The 20,126-nt window shown below is 36.4% G+C and overlaps 1 protein-coding gene across 1 annotated transcript in view; it reads left to right on the top strand.

Annotated features, from left to right (window-relative positions):
• LOC114621838 (rho GTPase-activating protein 7-like) overlaps nucleotides 1–20,126 on the top strand; it is a 185,484-nt gene that overhangs the window by 80,030 nt on the left and 85,328 nt on the right. The window contains exons 3-4 of the mRNA XM_028768160.1: nucleotides 11,962–12,111; nucleotides 17,444–17,575. Of these exons, the coding sequence (XP_028623993.1) occupies nucleotides 11,962–12,111; nucleotides 17,444–17,575 (282 nt within the window). The remainder of the gene's footprint in view (nucleotides 1–11,961; nucleotides 12,112–17,443; nucleotides 17,576–20,126) is intronic.

Raw genomic sequence — 20,126 nt, 5'->3', positions numbered from 1 at the left:
AAGCTTAATACTGTAGATTGATTACTTATTCTTTGGATAATCATTTTAAAGACTATTGAAAGAAATGAATATATAAAAAATAAGTGATGAATGTCCTGGAATAAGTTGTCATTGATTTTTAGAAGTGGTGATTTTTTTCATTGTTAGTAAGTAGAAAATCATTTAACCAGCAATGAAGACCATGATAGGGACTCATTTGGTTATCAGTCCACACTAGGAAGTTCCACCCAGCTTTCTCAGAGAACAATTTGCAAACAAGAAGGATGAAGAGCCCTTTTCATAGAAGCAGACAAGAGAGATACTGCTTTCTTTGGAGATTTTGTTCTGTCTATATTTCTCTACTGTCTTTCATTTGTGGGTGTGTGTGCGCGCACACGTGTGTATGTAATGGGTGATTGTGTGGAGGACAAAGATTGACATCAAGGTATTCCTCCATTACTCTCATCTTATTTTAGGACAGGATTTTTCTTTACTTATAAATCCATGTTTTTTTTCATTAATTAATGTATTTACTTTACATTCCAATCAGAGCTTCCCCTCCCTCCTCTCTTCCCAGTCCCTCCCTCTCACCCCCTTCTCCTATCCTCCCTCCCTTTCTCCTCAGAGAAAGAGAGACTTTCCATGGATATCAACCTACCTCTTTGGATCCCCTTCCCCTAGCTGGACAGCTTGTCTAGCCTCAATAGAAGCAAACCAGGATTTTTTATTGACCTTAGATCTCCTCCTTTGGCCTGGGATCTTTAGCATGTGCCAGCAGCACTAGAGTGACAAGCCTGCCACATCACATGACATATTAATGTGAGTGCAAGGATCCACACTCATATCCTTGGACTTCTGCACTGAGAACTTTACTCACTAACCTATCTCACAGCCTCACTGACTTTTATTTTAATAGAACTCTCAAAGCAGTTCTAGATGAGCAGAAGTACAAAAACAAACAAAAAAAAATTCCAAATGTCCTGTTTACTCTGCTATATTCATAGACTCTCCTCAAGTTAATCCTGCACCAGAGTGGTGTGCTCATGATAATCAGAGAGCCTACAGTGACACATGAGTGTCACTGCAACTCAAGTTCATTTGTGTTTACCATTGGTGTGTACACCATGGGTCTTGACAAATACATGATATATGTGCTCACGATTATACTGTAATACAGAATAGTTTCATTGCTCTGAAAACTTCTCTGTGCTCTGCCTCTTCTTCCTTCCTTCCTTCCTTCCTTTTAACTTCTGGTGACCACCTTCTTTTTATGCTCTTCCTAGTTTGACCACTACGAAATTCATAGAGTTGGAATCTTCTGATGTTTGGCCTTCAACGCTTGAATTGCCTCATTGAGTACTGTGTCTTTAAGTTCCTTTTGTGTCCTTTGATGGATGATAAGTCACTTAATTTTAGTGCTGAATAATATTCCTTTGTTTAGAATATTCACCTATTGACAGAAAATTTGATAGGTTGGGGTTTAGGAAATCATTGATAAAAGTGTCAAACATATTCATGTTTAGTGGTTTTTTTTAATTCTGTTTTGTTTTGTTTTGTCTTAAATAAGGAATCAGTTATTTTGGAAAAATACCAATAATATGCTTTCTGGATTTTGTGCTTTTCTGTATTTCTGTTTGTTTGTTTCTTTGGTTGGCTCATTGGTTGGTTGATTTGTTGGTTTTTAAAAATTAGCTTCTACAGATGCTAAAGATATAGCTTCAGAGGACCTGGATTTGATTCTCAGCATTCACATGGTAGCTCACAACTCTATAACTCAAGTTTCAAGAGATCCAACACATTCTTCTGACCTCCAATGGTGCCAAGCAAGCAAGTAGGACACAATCATAAATTCTAGCAAAACATTCATACAGATAAAATAATAGAATAAATATTTAATTCCTTAAAACTTAGCCTTACAAAAGTAATATTTCTAATCTGCAAAACTTGTAATCTTTTTCCCCTTTGGACTTCTGTAAATTCATAAATTAGTCCAAATATAATTAATATTTTATCTATTCACTTGATGAACATTTATTGTATGATAATTTGTGCAGACGACTGCTCTGTGGTTCTTCGAATATTTAAAGTAGGTTCAGTTCTGATATAGCCCTAGCAGAGCTTTGATATTCCACTCAGCGGAACAACTGAGACAATAATAAAGAACTTGAAAACTATGCTGTACACTTCCTCTCCAGAGAAGTTAAACCCTACCATTTGCTCAGTCTCCTCTTTTAGCTTTCAGTGACGTTTCTTGTTTGCTCAAGACTTGGGTTTCCAATGACTTTGGGGTTGTATTTCCATTTCAGTTGCTTTCTATAGCTTTGTTGCTACAATGATGCTGTTATTCTTTCTCCTTTTCCTCTGTTCCATCTTTAAATAACTCACAGCAGGGGACAAGCCTGTTCTTAAGTTTAATGTTCTGAGCTGAATTATTTGATTGGTGACCATAGAGTATCAGAATGTCTAGATATTTATTCTCAGGGTTCTTGGGCCACATATCCTCTTTCCTTACACCATAAGCATCTTGTTAAGTCATTATTGTGACATTGCAAAAGCCCAGACCTCGAGTGCAATGCTGCCTAGCATGTGTGATAGCAAGCATTCTTATTTTTCTCAGTTTTACAGAGATGTTTCATGGCTTCAGCATTAGTCTCAATGCTTCCCTAAATGTTGGTATCTTAACTGAGTAAGAACACTGCCTTTGAGTCTTTTTTAGCGAAGGCAGCTTTTATTTATTTGTTTATTTTCTGCTCTTAATCACTACCAGGTGGTTTAAAGCAGATTTGGAATGTTAGAAATAGTCCATCTGGCTTTTATTTGTTTCATTTTTCCTTTAATATATTATGCAGATTAATATGGAATTCCTCTGCTTAGAATCTAATTCCATTGTCTTCATTTTGGTCATAAGGTCTTTCTGTGCAATTTCTAACAGCAGTCGCTGTCGCTACATGTTTATATGTAGTGAATACAATTGTGGAGCTCATAAAAGTAGAGTAGCCTGGTCTTGTCTGCACCCTACTAGCAGGTAGAAGTTTTCAGGGTTGTACAGGTAAAACTCAGTGTCAGGAGGAAGGCATGAAGACAGGAAATAGAAGGAAAAACAATTCAACAGCCACATGGTTTCACCAGGTCTTTGTAACATAATAATAATAAAATGATGGTCCCCATATATGAGTCGGTGGGCTGCTTTTAATAAAGATGCATTTATTCCAGATATCCAAATACATGTAGATTTAAACGGAAAATGTAACTTTTGGGGTCACTTGTAGACTTGAACTGGCCTAAAAGTATTGATGGATAATTAGAGAGCCACCAGAGGACACCGATTTTTCCAATTCTGTCATCATGACTCCATCCCTTTCCTTCTTCCAGTCTATCAACACTGAGCTTCTCCCAGGCTCTTAAACACTAGTGTTGCTGCAGTGGCAGCAATGGCCAGTTCTATGGGTGCTGGCTGGTTGAAGATGGAATACATGCCTTTTTTCAAACATTCTCAGATAATGTCACCATTGCTACTGGAGGCCCTGGACTGAGAAACTCTGATCCACGCACCAGAACAGTAATTGCTGACATTGGCAAATGACTGCTTTTCCTGTACACCATCATCCCATAGATGCAATTCAAACTTCAAGCTAAAGACACACCCCTCTTTTGGCTTTGACTTATAAATAAAAGCTGATTAATAAAGCATGACTATAATGATTCCTATAATGTTACAAACTATAATTAATGTAACATTATAATATAACAATAATTATTGTTATATGAATAATAATTCAGATAATGTTATATTAGATGCTTGTAAGTTAAAAGATTCCACTTAACAATGTAGGTTTCTTTGTGTCTTTGCTTTGGTTGGCTGGTTGGTTGGTTTGGTTTGGTTTGGTTAGGTTATTTTCTGACAGATTCTCACTATCTAAGCCTATTTGGGAGTGAATTTGCAAGTATGGCCCAGTTGGCCCCAAACTGTCAACCCATCTGCCACAGACTCCTAAGTGCTTGGATTCCAGGTACCTAGTTTCCTCATGTGAACTTTAAATAGCAAAGTTGTTAGTCCTTCCCAGTCACCTGTCATCATAATTATTTTGGCACATACGTTATGAAAGACACTACACAAAGAACTCGGAATTGAACAGAGTATACTGGCAAGTAGGAGAGGTTTTCTTTTGCTTCCTCAGAGTCAAGCAACATTTCCTACTGAAAAACAAAATGAAAATTAAAGCTGTCATTCTTAACTTGCCTGGAAACGCTGACAGAGGAGAATTACATTATCTTCAACTTCTGACTGTCATTTCATATGAAAATCTTCACTTCTCCCAAAAGGCAAAGAAAGAAAAAACAGGATTAAATAACTTTCTACTTCTTTAAACAGGATATTATTTTAAGAAGGAAAAGTCTAGAAAGAGGAATTTATTATCAAATGAAACATATAACACTAATATGAGATTCCATACTACTCCAGCTGGCTGCAGATCAAATAATTCAGTGTGAAACAGAGCCAAGACTATTGCTGAAAAGTCCCTTTCTTTTATGGGTGAGCAAGGAGTATCACTGGCCCAGAAGAGCCAGGAAGAGGCATATGAAACTAAAGACAGTGTCTGGGCTAGCGCCTTGAATTCAGAATCAGGAAGTCGTGGTTCTATTCCTGGCCCAGCCTTGCATTGATTATGACTATCTACAGGAGGCTGGGGCTGCCTCACAAGCTAAGCATTCAGTCAGTGTTGGATCTGCCCTGCCAAATGACTATGATTTGGAAGCATCGACTATTTTCTTATTTTTTTTTTCTTGTTCTTTTCCACATGCTTGGCATTAGAACAGAGCCAATGTGGGCTGATGGAGACATTTTTCTCCGGACTTTATATTGTCTTCAGTCTGTCTGATGTCTGGCAGTGGGTACCTCCTGCCTACCACCATGTGTGAGTGCTTTCAGCTCTGCTGTTTAATTAAGAGCATTTGGAGAAGGAAATATAGCCGGATTGTCTTCCCTGGGTACAAGGAAAACATCAGGAAGATCTCTACCTCTTAAACCTAACCAGTTCAGAAGCCGCTGGGAGATTTGTATCCTCCCAGACACTAGTACAATTAAAGTACCCTCACTGCCCACAGACAACGTATCTCTTCCAGCCTAAGTAAAAAGCATTGTTGTGTTTTCATCATGTACAGCAATTCATATGGAATAGAAGTTATGTCCTGTTCCAATCTGCCTAGACTCTATTGACCTGTGTCTGAGAGAGAGATAAGTAAAACACCGGTAACAGCAGCACACATTATCAGTATTTTGCCAACAGCTGATTACAGTGTCCAAACATTAGGATGTTTCTGTTTCTGTTCTACTTGGGTGTACGCTGGTGAAAAGTGACATATACCACACTCCTGACTTGAGTTCAGCATAGTTAAGTAAGTGCTTTGTCCTCATCAGAAAAAAAAAAAAAAAAGACTGTGGCTCTCTCTGCATATGTGTGTTTTGAATGCACTAGATTCTACACTATTGAGCCCATATGAGCATAGAGATGTCCTTGCCTATCCTGCAGGCTATATAGGACACCAGAATACATTATATTTAATTCTGGGTAGCAATCATCAACTGGAGAACTATTTGTATCCAGAGAAGAGTAAACAGAAATTATGGGACAATTTGAAACTATGTCATATGAAATAGGACTTAAGGTGATGAGAAGGACGAGGATAGCTCTATGGCAAAGTGTGTGCTTTGCATGAATTTGACCCTTGGCTTCATGTGCAATAGTCCTCCCAACTCAAAGAAGGAAATGGTGGACATTTCACTAGAAAAACCATAAAATGGAAACAGCCGAGTTCTCTAAATATTTGAAAGATAACTTCACAGAATAGATGATATTTATTCTGCATCAACCTAGGGTAACAACCCTTTTGTGGGTTCAAAGACCCTTTGGGGCCGCCCGTCAGATATCCTGAATATCTAATACTCACATTATAATTCATAACAGTAATAAAATTACAGTTATGAAGTAGCAATAAAATTAATTTTTATGATTTAGGGTGTCGCAACATGAGGAACAGTATTAAAGGGTCACTGCATCAGGAAGATTGAGAGCCACTGACATAGAGGAAGAAGCTTGGACATTAGAGGAGCTAAAGATCCAGTCTACAACATCGTAAAGACTTTAGTTGCATGAGTATAAAATAGATTATGTTGTACAAAACTAAGCAAATAGCACATGATATGGCCATACAAGCTTTCACCCAGTGATTACTGAGTACAAATCAGACAAGGTGACTTCAGCAGTTCTGTTTTCGTATCCAAATATTACATTTTGACTTAGGAAGGAAGCATAAGGATCTTTACAAACAAACAACAGATAAAGTAAGGAAGGTAGACACGGGAGGGAGCAGAATAATTTAAAAAAAAAAAAAACACTGAATTTAAGTTGACGTCATACTTTACCTAGAAAACAGGAGCAAGTGCTATGGAAAATAGGTATGTAAAATAAATTAAAGGCATTATTTCAACTTCTTTAGGTTGATAAACCAAAATTCCCATTGGTTTCACAATAATGTTTTCATTCAAAACTGTCTCCCTCCTGTTGGTCCCCAGTCCCACTTACTGTAGACCCGATACACCAGCTTACAAGAGAGGGTTGCAGTCTCCCTTCTTCAGCCTCTGATTGTGTTTACATGATACTTTGAAACCCATCCAGGGACTGCTACACTACAGGAAGACAAATGCATACATATATACTTTGCTTTTATCTCAAGAACCAGTTGCTCAAGATTTGCCAGCATATATTGTATGTCCACCCTGTCTAAAGAATCTGAGTATCTATCCCATGTGCAATCACCAAAGGTAGAGGCTGATGTGGAACTCAGGAAGTGCATGCTGATAAGAGCCTGATATGGATATCTCCTCAGAGATCTTCAAAAGTCTGACATACTCAGAGGCAGATGCTCACAACTAGCCATTGAACTGATCATGGGGTTCTCAATGGAGGAGTTAGAGGGAAGACTGAAGGATTTGCGGCACCATGAGGAGAGCAACAATACCAACCAACCACAGCTCCCAGGGTCTAAACCACCAGCCTGGGAGCACTTAGGGAGGGATCCAGCACTTCAGTTGAATATGTAAGAGTGGAGGGCCCTGCTGGGCATAGGTAGAAGAAGAGAACCTTGACCTCATGAAGGCTGGATGCCCCAGGGGGTGGGAATTTTGAGGGTTGGGAGGTGGGAGTGGGGGGGTTAGATAGAGGTTACATCCACAGAGAAGAAGGAGGAGGGGTGAGGGGATTGGTGGTTCCTGGGTGGGTGGGGGATGGGGTAAGGGGACAATATAGGAAATGTAAATAAAACATCCAATAAAAAAAAGGGAAAAAAAAGAATATGAACTACATTGCCCTTTTTTTAAAAATTAATTACAAAGTTTTAGGTTTCTTTGTGGCATTTTCTTAAATATTAATTTATATTTGAAACCCTTCCTCCTCCTCTCCCATTCTTCATCCCTGTCTCCTCAGTATCTCTCTGACTATTCCTCCTTCCGCTTTCATACATATTTGTTACCCTCCCCTCTCACCCAGAGCCTTTTTTGTCTCCTGTTAGGATCATTTCTGGTTTCTCAGCCCACTCACACTCATTGTCTAGTAAATACACATGTACACATGAGAAGCTAGGATACACTTTTAAGAGAGAATATGTGATATTTGTCCTTTTGCATATGGGTAGCCTCAGTTAGTATATTTTTCAACTCCATCCATTTTCCTGCAAATTATATAATTTTACTTTTTTTTACATTTGAGTAAAATATCCCTGTGTATATGTTCCTTATTTTAATAATCCATTCACTTTTTAATAAGCATCTTGATAGATTCCATTTCCTAACTATTGTAAATAGAGTAGCAATAAATATACATATACATATATACACACACATACACACACACACATATAATGTGATATTTCTGTTAGAGAATATAGATTCCTTTGCATGTATGACCAGTAATGATATAGCTGTATCATATGAGTGCTCTATTATAAGCTTATTGAGAAATCTCCACCTATATCTACATAGTGACAAAATCAATTTACACTCCCACTTACAATGAGTAAGAGATCTTTTTTCTCATATCCTCACCAGCCCTTGTTGTCATTTGTTTTCTTGACGATGGCCATGCAGACTAGGGTAAAATTGTAATTCAAGTAGATTTAATTTGTATAGCCCTAATAGGTGAGGGTACTGAACTCTTTTTAAAGTGTTTACTAGTGACTTATATTTCTACTTTTGAGAGCTCTGGGTTTAGTTCCATAGCACACCTTTTTTATTGGAATATCTGTTTTCTTGCTAAGTTTTTAATTTCTTTGTGTACTCTCTATATTATGTACTGAATATATATATATATATATATATATATATATATATATATATATATATATCAAAAATTACACACATCTGTATGGTGTCTCTCTATATTGTATTTTTAATCTCATGAGACCTTTTTTTGTTACCTTTTGGTCTTATTAATTTTTGAAGTCAACTATGTATTATGGATTTCTTATAAATAACCTATTGTCTCTTTATAATCAATAAACTGTGTGTATACAGTTCAGACCTCAGCACATGAAGGCTAGAACTAGAAGAGAGACCTTAGAATAACAGAACTTATTGATCCTGTGGCATTGTTCGATATCAAATGTGTTTGAAGTTCCATTTGTCTTTGTTTGCTAAGATTAAAATTAAATCAAAGAGTTTATCAAACATAGAAAATCACTCCCTGTGTTCTTTTAACGAACTAGGCTTCACAAAGAGTAAGTTTTCCACCTTACAGTGACCTTCCAAGCAGAATCTGCTTTGTACAACTGCTCCCTCTTCCTGTTTCATCCCTACCTCCATCCTCCCAACCCTGGCCTCTCATTGGCCGATTTCATTGCAGTCTCTCTACCACTGTATCACTCTTCTTTCCACTTGGACCACTATCTTCCTGACTCTCCACTGCCTCTCCTCTTCCTCCTTTTCCTTCTCCATTTCTCTCCTTTCATCCCTCTATCATCTGTCTCTATCTTTTTTTTTTTTTTGGTTTTTCGAGACAGGGTTTCTCTGTGTAAGCCTGGCTGTCCTGGAACTCATTCTGTACATCAGGCTGGCCTCAAACTCAGAAATCTGCCTGCCTCTGCCTCCCAAGTGCTGGGATTAAAGGCGTGGACCACCACCACCCTGCTATCTGTCTCCATCTTTACCCCATCATCATCTCCATCTCCTCCTCTTCCCATTCCAGTGTGACTCTTAATTGCCACAGAAAGCTTTTCTTGAAAATACTATATATTTTATTAATATTTTATAGTAATTTTATATATTATGCATTAGTTAATATACTGATTAATATGCCCTATATTAATTAATATATTATATGATAGTTGTTTTAAATAATATATTATGGGCATATATATGAAGATAGGAACACTGTATTTATCTCATTATCCTATTTTTTAAATTCCTACACTGGTTTCTATTCAAAAGTGTTTATAAATCTGTTAATTTTCATTGTTTTATTTTCCTAAGGTTGATTATAACATTCAAGACAACAGGAGTTTTATATTCTTTGCTGATAGCTATTCAGTCCATTTCCTTTAATGATCCCTGACTTAAAATGGCTATAATATTTAAAAGGGAAAGATAAGATGCAGAACAGGCCAATTTATCACATTAGCCTTGAATTGAGAGAGTGACATGACAGAAATACTCAATTCTTAAATAAATGATTTAGTCTAATAGAATGCTTCTTCATGGACCAAGCTAACTGAATGAAATTAAATTCCATTAAAGAAGTCAAAAAGCCCAGAATCGACAAACACACCCTTGTATTTTCAGGCATGAATGATTTGCTACAGTTTGGCCCTGAATATATGAAAAAGTAGAACTTCATGAGATGTTAAAACTTAAGTTTAAAAATAAGGACAAGGATATTTATACAAAGCATTGGATTTTTAGTCACTCTATTTTGGGAGATTTGGGGATGTATGGCATAAAAACTCTTGACATTTCAGAGTAATGTGATGGATGTTGAGTAAGAAGATACCCATGGAAGTCAGAAGAAAGAAATAGGCTTAATTGTCTAAGAGAATATCATGAGGCAAGACTGTTTCATTTTATCCTTCTGGCAGATCATTGAAATAATTTGATGCTCAGCCAATGGGTATAAAAATATTTTTAGAGTATAATCCCTATGTCCAGTTAATTCAAAGACAGATTCCTTTTGAGACCATCACCAATGGGTCCAGGGTAGCTGCGGATGTATTGCTGCATCCAATATTAACTTAGTAGCTGGAAAAATACCAGCTTCTATTTTCCAAGGCCTGTGTGTTATTATTTCTTGGCTATATTGAACTCACTACTTTTCCTGAAAATGTGTGGCTTCTGTGGTGTAGAACTTGATTCCATTTCTGGTAGGTAGAAAGCTTGAATCTTTTTGTCCTTGAGGCTATTATAACTGAGATCTGAGTGACAGCCAAGGAAAGTCACATGTAGACATAGAGATGTATAAACATTCACCTTCCTAAACGTATCTTTGGTTCGAAATAGAAGGAAATTATATTAAAAAAATACATTGGAATAGTAAGTAGGAGAGTCTACACTAAGATTGTTCCCATTTGGGGGGAATACTTGTAAGCAAATTTGATGCAAAAATTTGTAATGTTTCCAGAACTTTATTTCAGATTATAAGCAGAATTACACTGTGAAAAGAACTGCTTTGTGTGTAACAAAGTTCTGCATCATTATTGGATTAAATATAAAGTTGCTGAAGCAAATCCCCAGCCTGGCATCCTCTGAGGACCTATCATGACCTTGTTTCCCCTCCTTGAGTTTGGCCATGAGTGGTGCTTCTAAAGTTGGTTCTCATCAAATAAGTATTTCAAAGATATGGGAAGTTGGCAATTTGAGTCATATATGATGCTTTACATTCCAAGAACTAGACCTAAGTCCACTGCATCTCTCAACAAAGTATCTTTCCAAAGAATTTTTTTCTTCCCTCAATACCCTAATCAGCCCTGCCCCTAACATAGCATGAGGGGTTGAGATTTCTAATACTAACTGACTTGGTTTAACCACACAGGAACTGTAGAATTGTGTCCAAGTAATTTTACAAGGACAGCAGATGCTTTAGTTACTGCACGTCAAAGTATTTCCAACTACATGTCTAAATCCCATAGTATTCAAGATAAAAAGCAATATGTGTATGTGTGTATGTATCTATGTATGCATGCATGTATACTAGATTCATAAATAAATAATTTAATGAAATGAAACTCTTTTTTATGAACCATAGTTACAGAATGAATTTAAATTTCCATTAAAGAAGTCCAGAATCTGAAAATACACCCTTGTATTTGTGTGTGTGTGTGTGTGTGTGCGTGCGTGTGTGTGTGTGTGTGTGTGCATTGTTACGGGGTCTTATTTTTAAGTGTTTGGAAGAATAAAAAGAGATTTTAAAAAAGAATCTTGGCAGTATCATAGCTAGAATCAGTAATAGGTAAGTAATTATTGCCTGCAGAGAACTACTGACCATACAAGACAAAAATTTGCCTTGCTTCATTTTTTTCACAGTATTTCACTATATTAAAAATATTCTGGTGCAAATATTTTTTCATATGCCTTCTTAAGTACAAGCTCACAAATATTAGAATCACACAAATAATTAATTTACGCTCTAAAAAATAAAACTCATAGATAAGTTCTCCTAATAATTATTAATTAGGAAGTTGAAAATGTCTATAAGTACTGGGAGTCATTCTACTTCTTTTTCATGTGTTGAATATTCATACAAAGTGCAGTCTTAGCACTAGATCAGCATCTTCTCCATAAAAGGCCCATTGATACCCAGAGGAGACCTTCTTTTCTCTGTAAAGTAGAAGACCGCCCACTCTTCAGTGTCTTTTTTGTCACCATGAAGAACAGGGAACGTTTTATTCTTTCCAAGAAATGACCTTTTAGATTTAGTAACAGCATGTTCTGTTCCTCAGGAAACAAGGGAAGATCGAGACAGGACACGGCTGGACTCCATGGTGCTGCTAATTATGAAACTGGACCAACTAGACCAAGACATCGAGAATGCACTCAGCACTGCCTCCTCTCCATCCAGCACCCCAACAAACCTGAGACGACATGTCCCTGTGAGCTGCCTGTTCCCTACTCTTTTTCCTAATGGAATAGAATCCCTTTATGTCTGTTCTGCTGTAGTTACTAGTGTTTTGTTTTTGTTTTTGGTTTTGGTTTTTGTTTTGTTTTGGTTTGTTTTGTTTTGTTTTTCAAAAAACTTAGGAGGACCCTCAGTCCTGGCCCACACTACGCAAGCAATCTTCTACTTTACTGTATCACCAGCCCTGTTTTTAATTTGAGACACAGCCCTTAAACTCACTTTGTAGCCCAGACTAGCCTTGAACCAACTATCTCCCTGCCCTAGATGCTCAAGAAGCTAGGATTACATGTCAGTGCCCACTAAGCACAGCTAGAATAGGACCCCTTTATTTGATATGGTCTCTCTTACAAGTGACACATGTTTGATGATGGCATCCACTAATAAATGAAACAGAACCCCATACAGATCACTCACCTCTTTCCATATGTCACACAGAGGGTCCCGAGAGACATCAGTGACTAAAAAATACTGACCATTAAAAAGAAAACAAAGCAAGCTTAGGAAATTCTACTTCTTGGGGGTTAAGCACTCTTTGTTGTAGTAGTGACTTGTACTACTGTATTTACTACTATTCAGTGACATGATGCACTCAGTTGCAAATGCTGTGTTTATATTGATAACTACATTATTTACAGCTTTTCAAGTTATGACTGGTTATTTCCAAGATATAAATTATCTTATCTTATAAATTTACATTGCATGAAAAACATGTTTAATATTTTCCACATGGACAAACAAGTAGATGAATGGAAGGATGGGTGGGTGGATGGATGGATGGATGGATGGATGGATGGATGGATGGGTGGATGGATAGATTGATGGATGGATGGATTGATGGATGGATGAGTGGATGGATGGATGAGTAGATGAATGGATGGACGGATGTTGGATGGATGGATGAGTGGATAGATGAGTGGATGGATGGATGGATGGATGGATGGACAGATGTTGGATGGATGGATGGATGGATGGATGATGGATGAGTGGATAGATGGATGAGTAGATGGATGGATGGATGTTGGATGGATGGATGGATGGATGGATGGATGGATGAGTGGATGGATGGATGTGTAGATGGATGGATGGACAGATGTTGGATAGATGGATGAATGGATGGATGGATGCATGAATGGATAGATGGATGGATGGATGGATGGATAGAAGGAAAATGTGTTGTTAGATGGGTGAGTGGAAAGATAGGTGGATGAGTGGATTGTTGGGTGGGTAGATAAATGGATAGTTTGATAGGTGGATAGGTGGGTAAATTCAAGTGGACTAATCCTGCTTACTGCAAAAGATAAGTCATATGAAGGTGACGTGTTAGTACTCTAAAATATGCTATGAAAACTAATGAAAAAGGTAGAAGTTAGAATTTTATCCCGTTAAGTTTATATAATAGATGCTTCAATGGGATTCCAAAACTCAAAATAAAATTTTGAAGAAATAAATCCTGAAATTGCCTCTATCCTTTACATATTTAGCTTTATGTTTAATGACTTAGTTTATGTAGAGATAACATATATAGCATAAAGCTTAACTGTAAATAAGCCATCCCTTTTCTACTAAACAGGATTTGCATTAAAATATAGTAAATAAACCACACCAAACAAATTTACATGAGATCCAAAATGTAGAAAATCACATAAGCAAATTTGACACCTTCTGAAACAGGATTGATATAAAATTAGATTTCAGTCTTGAAAGTTCATAAAAATTAAATTTTAATTTTTGGTAACCTTAATGACTTTCCTTACCCTTAAAGATTCATTGCAAATATGTTCTTTATCATAATCCATACCTAAATAACTCCCTAGGAAAACTCTAGTCCTTCTCTCTCTAGAGATGCCCTAGTTATTTGTAAATAGTTTCATTCTAGCAAATAGAAAGGGAATCTATAGAATTTTGTATAGAAATAATAGAAACATCCTGTTTCCAATATTTCAATCAAATTAAAATTTCACATTCATTTTCTCTAGTACCTCTACGTTAGAAATGTCTTATTTTTCATAAGGTTCTGGATGCCTTTTTAGCATTCATGGGGTCTAGAATATGGACGGCTTTTTTTTTAAGTTTTCTGAAATGAGTTGTTAATCTTGCCTGCTTTTAATCCCTTCCTTCTCTCAAGTTCCATTCAAGTTTTCTAAGTCTGCATGTATTAAATAGAAAATTATAGCTGAGATTTCTATCAAACACCATATTTTTGTCTTTATTTCAGAAAGTAAGCTATCTTTCCCCTACATACTAGACTGGGTTCTTTCTTATGCAGTAAAGATAAACCAAAAACCATGAACTAACATACATGATAATTAAATCATTTGTCTACATCTATGTTTTATGCTTCTACATAAACTGTAAACTGGAATTTAATATTTCATATAGTATTTCAGAATATTACCAAAATTATTATCATAAATATTGCTGCTGTAAATATAATATTTATTTCTAGGCTTTCAGTTTATCAGTAGAGTTGAAATAAAGCAAAATCGGTCAGCAGAAGCACTAAGAATGTTAGTGCCTGAAAAGAATTAAACAATTAGTGACTGTTTTGGATTCCCAGCTTTAAAACTGAGAAATTTGTCTAATTTCTCAACTGCAGGTTCATGTAAAACAGATATACACAAAGATTAACTATTTAACTATTGCCTTCTTGTGGAGACAGATGAACTAAAATACATAAGCATGTTTGCATGTATCTAACCCAGATTCTACTTGGCCATTGTTGATGATTCTCTTTGATTTCCCTCTACACTCATATCAGACACTGATCAAGGCATGAACAATACATATCCCTGAGCCTCAAAGCTACCTGTCAATCTTCACAGTTCTCTAGGTCACACTTGGTCTTTTTCTCTACTTTTTGTTGTTATTTTGTTTTGATTTGATTTTTGTTTTGATTGGTTTTGGTTTTGGTTTTTGGTGTTTAAAGGTAATGATAGCATTTTTTTCAACTGCACTTTCAATTCCTTTTGATAACTGTGCCATGGAATAAAAGGATTATGGTGTCATAATTATGACCTTGATCATCCACCAGGGAGCACTAACCCAAGGGAGAAAGTGCCTCATCTCCATCCTTTCTCTACTGCCCATTTAACTTTAGCAGGAAGAACACAGCACACAATGAACCAATGACTTCTCCCCTATCCCACCCACTCTGTGTAAGAAAACTTAGGAAATTCCAGAATGGATTCTCTATATAATAAAGAATATAAATACAAGCAGAGACTGGGATGATGAAGAACAACATTCATTTGAAGTAAAAAGGAAGAGGTAAAGACTTGGACAAAGTTGCTCAGAGAAAAACCTAAAAAACTTGAGTATACCCTGGTAGATTCTTGAAACCCCAAGATCTGATTTTTTTTTGTCACCCAAAATCTTGACTTTCTCATGTTCTTTTTACCTAGTCTGTCTTCCTGAATTGATTCTTGGCCACTTTTCCATCAACTCTGTCCTACTTGCTCCTGCCCTCCATAGCACCGACTATGGACAGTCCCTTAAGCTTAACTAATGATAACAATCTCTTAGAATGGGTGGTAGATAGGAGTTGGGGCTAGAAAACAAAGCAGTAGTAGTTGGTGTACACTAAGTTTTGCATATGTTGCTTCATTGTTCTCTTGGTCTTATGATGAGCATCTTGAGCTCAGGAAGGATGAAAGATTTACTAGGGTTACACAGGCAGGAAGTGAGAAGTTTGTCAAATGTCACATAACTTTTAAGAGTCACTTCCACATCTTTCAGAAAAGCCAACTTTCATTCTACCACATTATAAATCTTCCCAAGGTCTTCTCTTCTCAATAGCACGGCATTCTGAGTTTGAGCCACTAATTGCTTTTCATTTGAATGTATAACCTAGTGGATATTGATAGTCTGTGGGACATTTCAGCCATACCATAGAAAAGCTTAAGAAATACATAGGCTAATGTCAAATCGGTGCCTGTGATGGGGTTTGGGCACTGTTGGGCAGTGTTTTTCAGTCTTCCTGCTTCTCAAAGCCCTTCCTTAGCCTAAGACTGTATATAATATGCTGTGTACAGTATATCAGTATGGAAGGAAGAAAGAAAGCTGGCACTGTTCTTTTCATGTCAGACATAAGAACAAAAGCTTTTCTTTATCTTTGGCCAAGCTTCACCCTGTTTCAACTCTTTTTTGACCCAGAATTTTATGTTCTTTTCACCTAGTCTGTCTTCCTGAATTGATTTTTGGCTACTCTTCCATCAGCTCTGTCCGACCTGCCCCTGATCTGACATCCCTGGAGTAGTTGCACTATTCTTAACATTCAAGTTCACTTCCTACATTCCTACTGATTTTTTGATGTCTGCTTCTTCTCCAGTTGTCTCCTCATCAGTTACTAGTTGTGGACCTCAATACCCCCTCTTCCTGATTTTACCCTTTACTGCTTCTATTCAGATTCTTGATTTAACTTTCATATTGAATCACTTTTAATATTCTCCCTAGGAATCATCTGGCCTCTATTGTCTTCTTTATAGTGAATAAAAACAGTGAAGACTTATTTTGTGATGTAAACAACTATATAAATGACAAATCACAAGGTTCCCTCTATTTTGTGCTGTAGTTGGATGGTCTATAGACTTGGTCTATGGCATAGACCACCCTAGCTAGCCCACTACAATAAGTCATGAACAGAAAGGCAAAATAAATGCAAAAGATCCATTATAAAAATATTTTTATAAGGCAAATTAAATAAATTACCTACTACTTACAGTTATACACTTAATGTTTATAAACTGGTAGGCTTTTTTGTTTGGTTAGGGTTTTTTTTTTTTGCTACTATCCATTGCATGTTAATTCAGTTTGAAATTCAAGTGAACTATATTTTTTTAGAATAATATGGTTTTTGTTTCCCATGAAAAGACATAAAAAGTAGTCTGTTCTGAAGTCATTCTAGGCACAAGAAATTTGGATACAATTATGTACTTTACATATCCATGTGTGGACACACACATGCACAAATGCATATACCTATTAAAGCAGTGTCATTATTCATGTTCATTTACATGCTATATATCTCTTATAACATTTCCATCTTTGGAAAATAACTTTCAATACTATTGATGGGTTGTAATAAAGGGAAAAAGCATTATTCACATTTTGAACTAAGACTGGAAAGATTTTTTTCACTTCCCATCCACAAGGCCCTGTGAGGAAGTCTAGATGGCATTTTGTTACCTATGATGTGATACTAAGTGAGTTACTGGAGGTCACATAGAAATTAAATCTGCTTGTGGGAGGAAATGGGCATGTAGGAGACACTCGTGAGCCTTTTCTCATGGTTGTTTGTCTTTTAACAGGATCTGGAATCAGGATCTGAAAGTGGAACAGACAATATCACAGTAAATCAGACACAGGTGAATCTGTCTTCAGAGTCTACTGATCCATCATCCACTCCTGCGAGTAATTCTGGAACCAAACCCAAAGCCACGGTAAGTTGTACACAATCCCAGACTCTTCAGTCAATGTTGCCAAACATGAGGTAAGCGTTGATACCCTTCTATTCAGTTTGGAAATAAGACTATTGGACTCTTAGTATCACTAAAGCAGGCTATGAATCCAGAATTATGCGAAATATGGTCCATGAACTCTGTTGCAGAACTTTAAAGAACCAAGAGTGTGAAATGCAGAAATGGGTTGTCAGGTGTTGTCATCATGACCACACCACATACTCATTAGAAAACTTCTAAGCTTTGATGACAGTTAAATGTATAGATGGATACAACATTGTCTGAGATAACATGATGATGTGTAAAATCACTCCATCATATTTTGTGGACATTCAATGACATAGCATTCAAAGCCTAATATTTAATGCAATGTAAGTTACTATCCTTGTTGTCCTGATGATTTTACAATGCCATCTACACAAATGAAAGAAAGAGTTTCTATACAGGATTTACAGCACAGTAAATTCGAAAGAATAACATTTTCCTTTAAGTAAAATCTGAATTGCAAAGGCAAAACAGTTATTTGACTCTAAAAGGTAACATTTATGGGGAAGTAATTGCTGCTTCAAATATCTAAAGTCCACACAGTTCTAAAATAACCTCTCCTAGTTCTGTGAAAATCACAGAGCTGTATTATTTTTTTAATCCCCATGTTAGCTTAACATGGAGAAATGAGTTTGAACTGTTTGTTTTCCTGTCTTTAAAGTAAAGGCAGTTCTAAAATGGGACTAAGAGAATACTCTGAGTTTGAGACATGGTAGATTCACTGGGATTTAAAAGGAATCAAAGCACACTGTTGAAATAGCAGATGGGCCTGGCTTTAGTATTTACATAAGCAGGGCTTAAATTTCCCCTTGTCATTTATATACAGATCATTTGATTCTAAACATCTACTCATATCTACATATACCATGCATTATACCAAATTTGAAACAACAAAGCAAAAACAAAACAAAAACAAAACCTCAGAGGAACAATATGTTAGCCAAGTATTTAATGTCTTCTGTTCTATCAAAGAGGATAGGTATTTAAACAGTAAAATGCAAGGAAATGCCACAATACTATGAGAGTGCTAGGTGAGCAGGGAATAAAAGACATGCATAGTATTGGTTTGCGGATTCAGTAAAAAAGACAGCCAATAGCAACAAATGCTAATAGGCAGACTCTAATGGAATGTTGTTCTTTTATTGATGATAAACTTCTTTGGCCTACCGTTTTATAGAAGTTCTTTAAGGACCTGTGTAGCCCTGTGGGATGTCACACTGTCTTTGTGTCTTTGGTGGCATAAGTCTATCATCTATAAAGATGCTACACGAAAATTTTTCAATCTGGACACTACAGGTACTTGTGGTTCAGATTTTATGGGATTTATTCTTCTTATGTTTTGATTGAAATACAGAATTTATGACTTAACATGTACTAACATTAGGTGTTCCACTTAATGAGTTCTCATATCTGTGCAAAGCTAGAGTCTGTGCATTTGTATGCCATGTGGCAACCACCTAGGACAAGACAAATTCTGAGGGACAGAGTGATGCTGGCTCTGGATTGAATACTCTCCTATCACATGTTTCTCCATTTGTCTAAAAATTATATGATTCATGTAATTTTAATAGGTGGGTATACATTTAATAGCTAATAATATAATAATAGGTGGTGTTTATAACAATTTTTAACTCATTTTACATTTTCTCTAAAGGCTTTGTTTCTCTAAATGGGTGCTTATTTATGAGGAATATTATTATAATTTGATGCATGTCTTGGGCCATGATCAAATCAGTATAATTGACATTTGTCTAAGAGCTTAAATATTGAGAAAACAAACATAAGGCAGAAAGAGCTAACTGAGAATGGCTTGTGTGTTTTGAAACCTCAGATGCAACTCCTAATAACATACCTCCTCCAACAAGGCCACACCTCCTGATCCTTCCCAAACAGTTCTACCAACTGAGACCAAGCATTCAAATATATGAACCTATGGAGGCTATTTCCACTCAAACCACCACATCACCTTTGTTTCACCTCCAATAATGTCATAAAGTGTTTTCTTTATATTTTCTTCAATTATTTTCTAAGATTAGAGTCTTTATTAGATCTTTTGTTCACTTTGAGTCAATTTTTTTTATCTCTTTGCAGATAGGAATCTCGTAACATTATTTACCTCCCTGTTCAGTTTTCATAGAAGAATAACTTGAAGAGAATATTCTTTCTCTGATATACACAATTGGCCACTTGTCAAACTTGAAGAGAATATTCTTTCTCTGATATATACAATTGGCCACTTGTCAAAATCAGTTAGCTGTAACTATGGGTTGGTTTTAAAGGGAAGCAGTCTGTTCTGTTTCATTGGTTTATGTCTATTTTATGTCAGAATCATAGTAGTTTGATTACTACAGCTTTGCAGTACATTTTGAAGTCAAGTATCATGATGCCTTAGCTTTTCACTACTTGCTTAGGAAACCTCATACATTTTGCCTTTTTCTTTGCCTCTCTCTCTCTCTCTCTCTCTCTCTCTCTCTCTCTCTCTCTCTCT

This window comes from Grammomys surdaster, unplaced genomic scaffold (genome assembly GCF_004785775.1).
Source record: "Grammomys surdaster isolate TR1022 unplaced genomic scaffold, NIH_TR_1.0 185, whole genome shotgun sequence".
NCBI classification, from domain to species: domain Eukaryota; kingdom Metazoa; phylum Chordata; class Mammalia; order Rodentia; family Muridae; genus Grammomys; species Grammomys surdaster.
The sequence above is the reverse complement of the archived record's forward strand: the minus strand, read 5'-3'. Positions and strand labels throughout refer to the sequence as shown.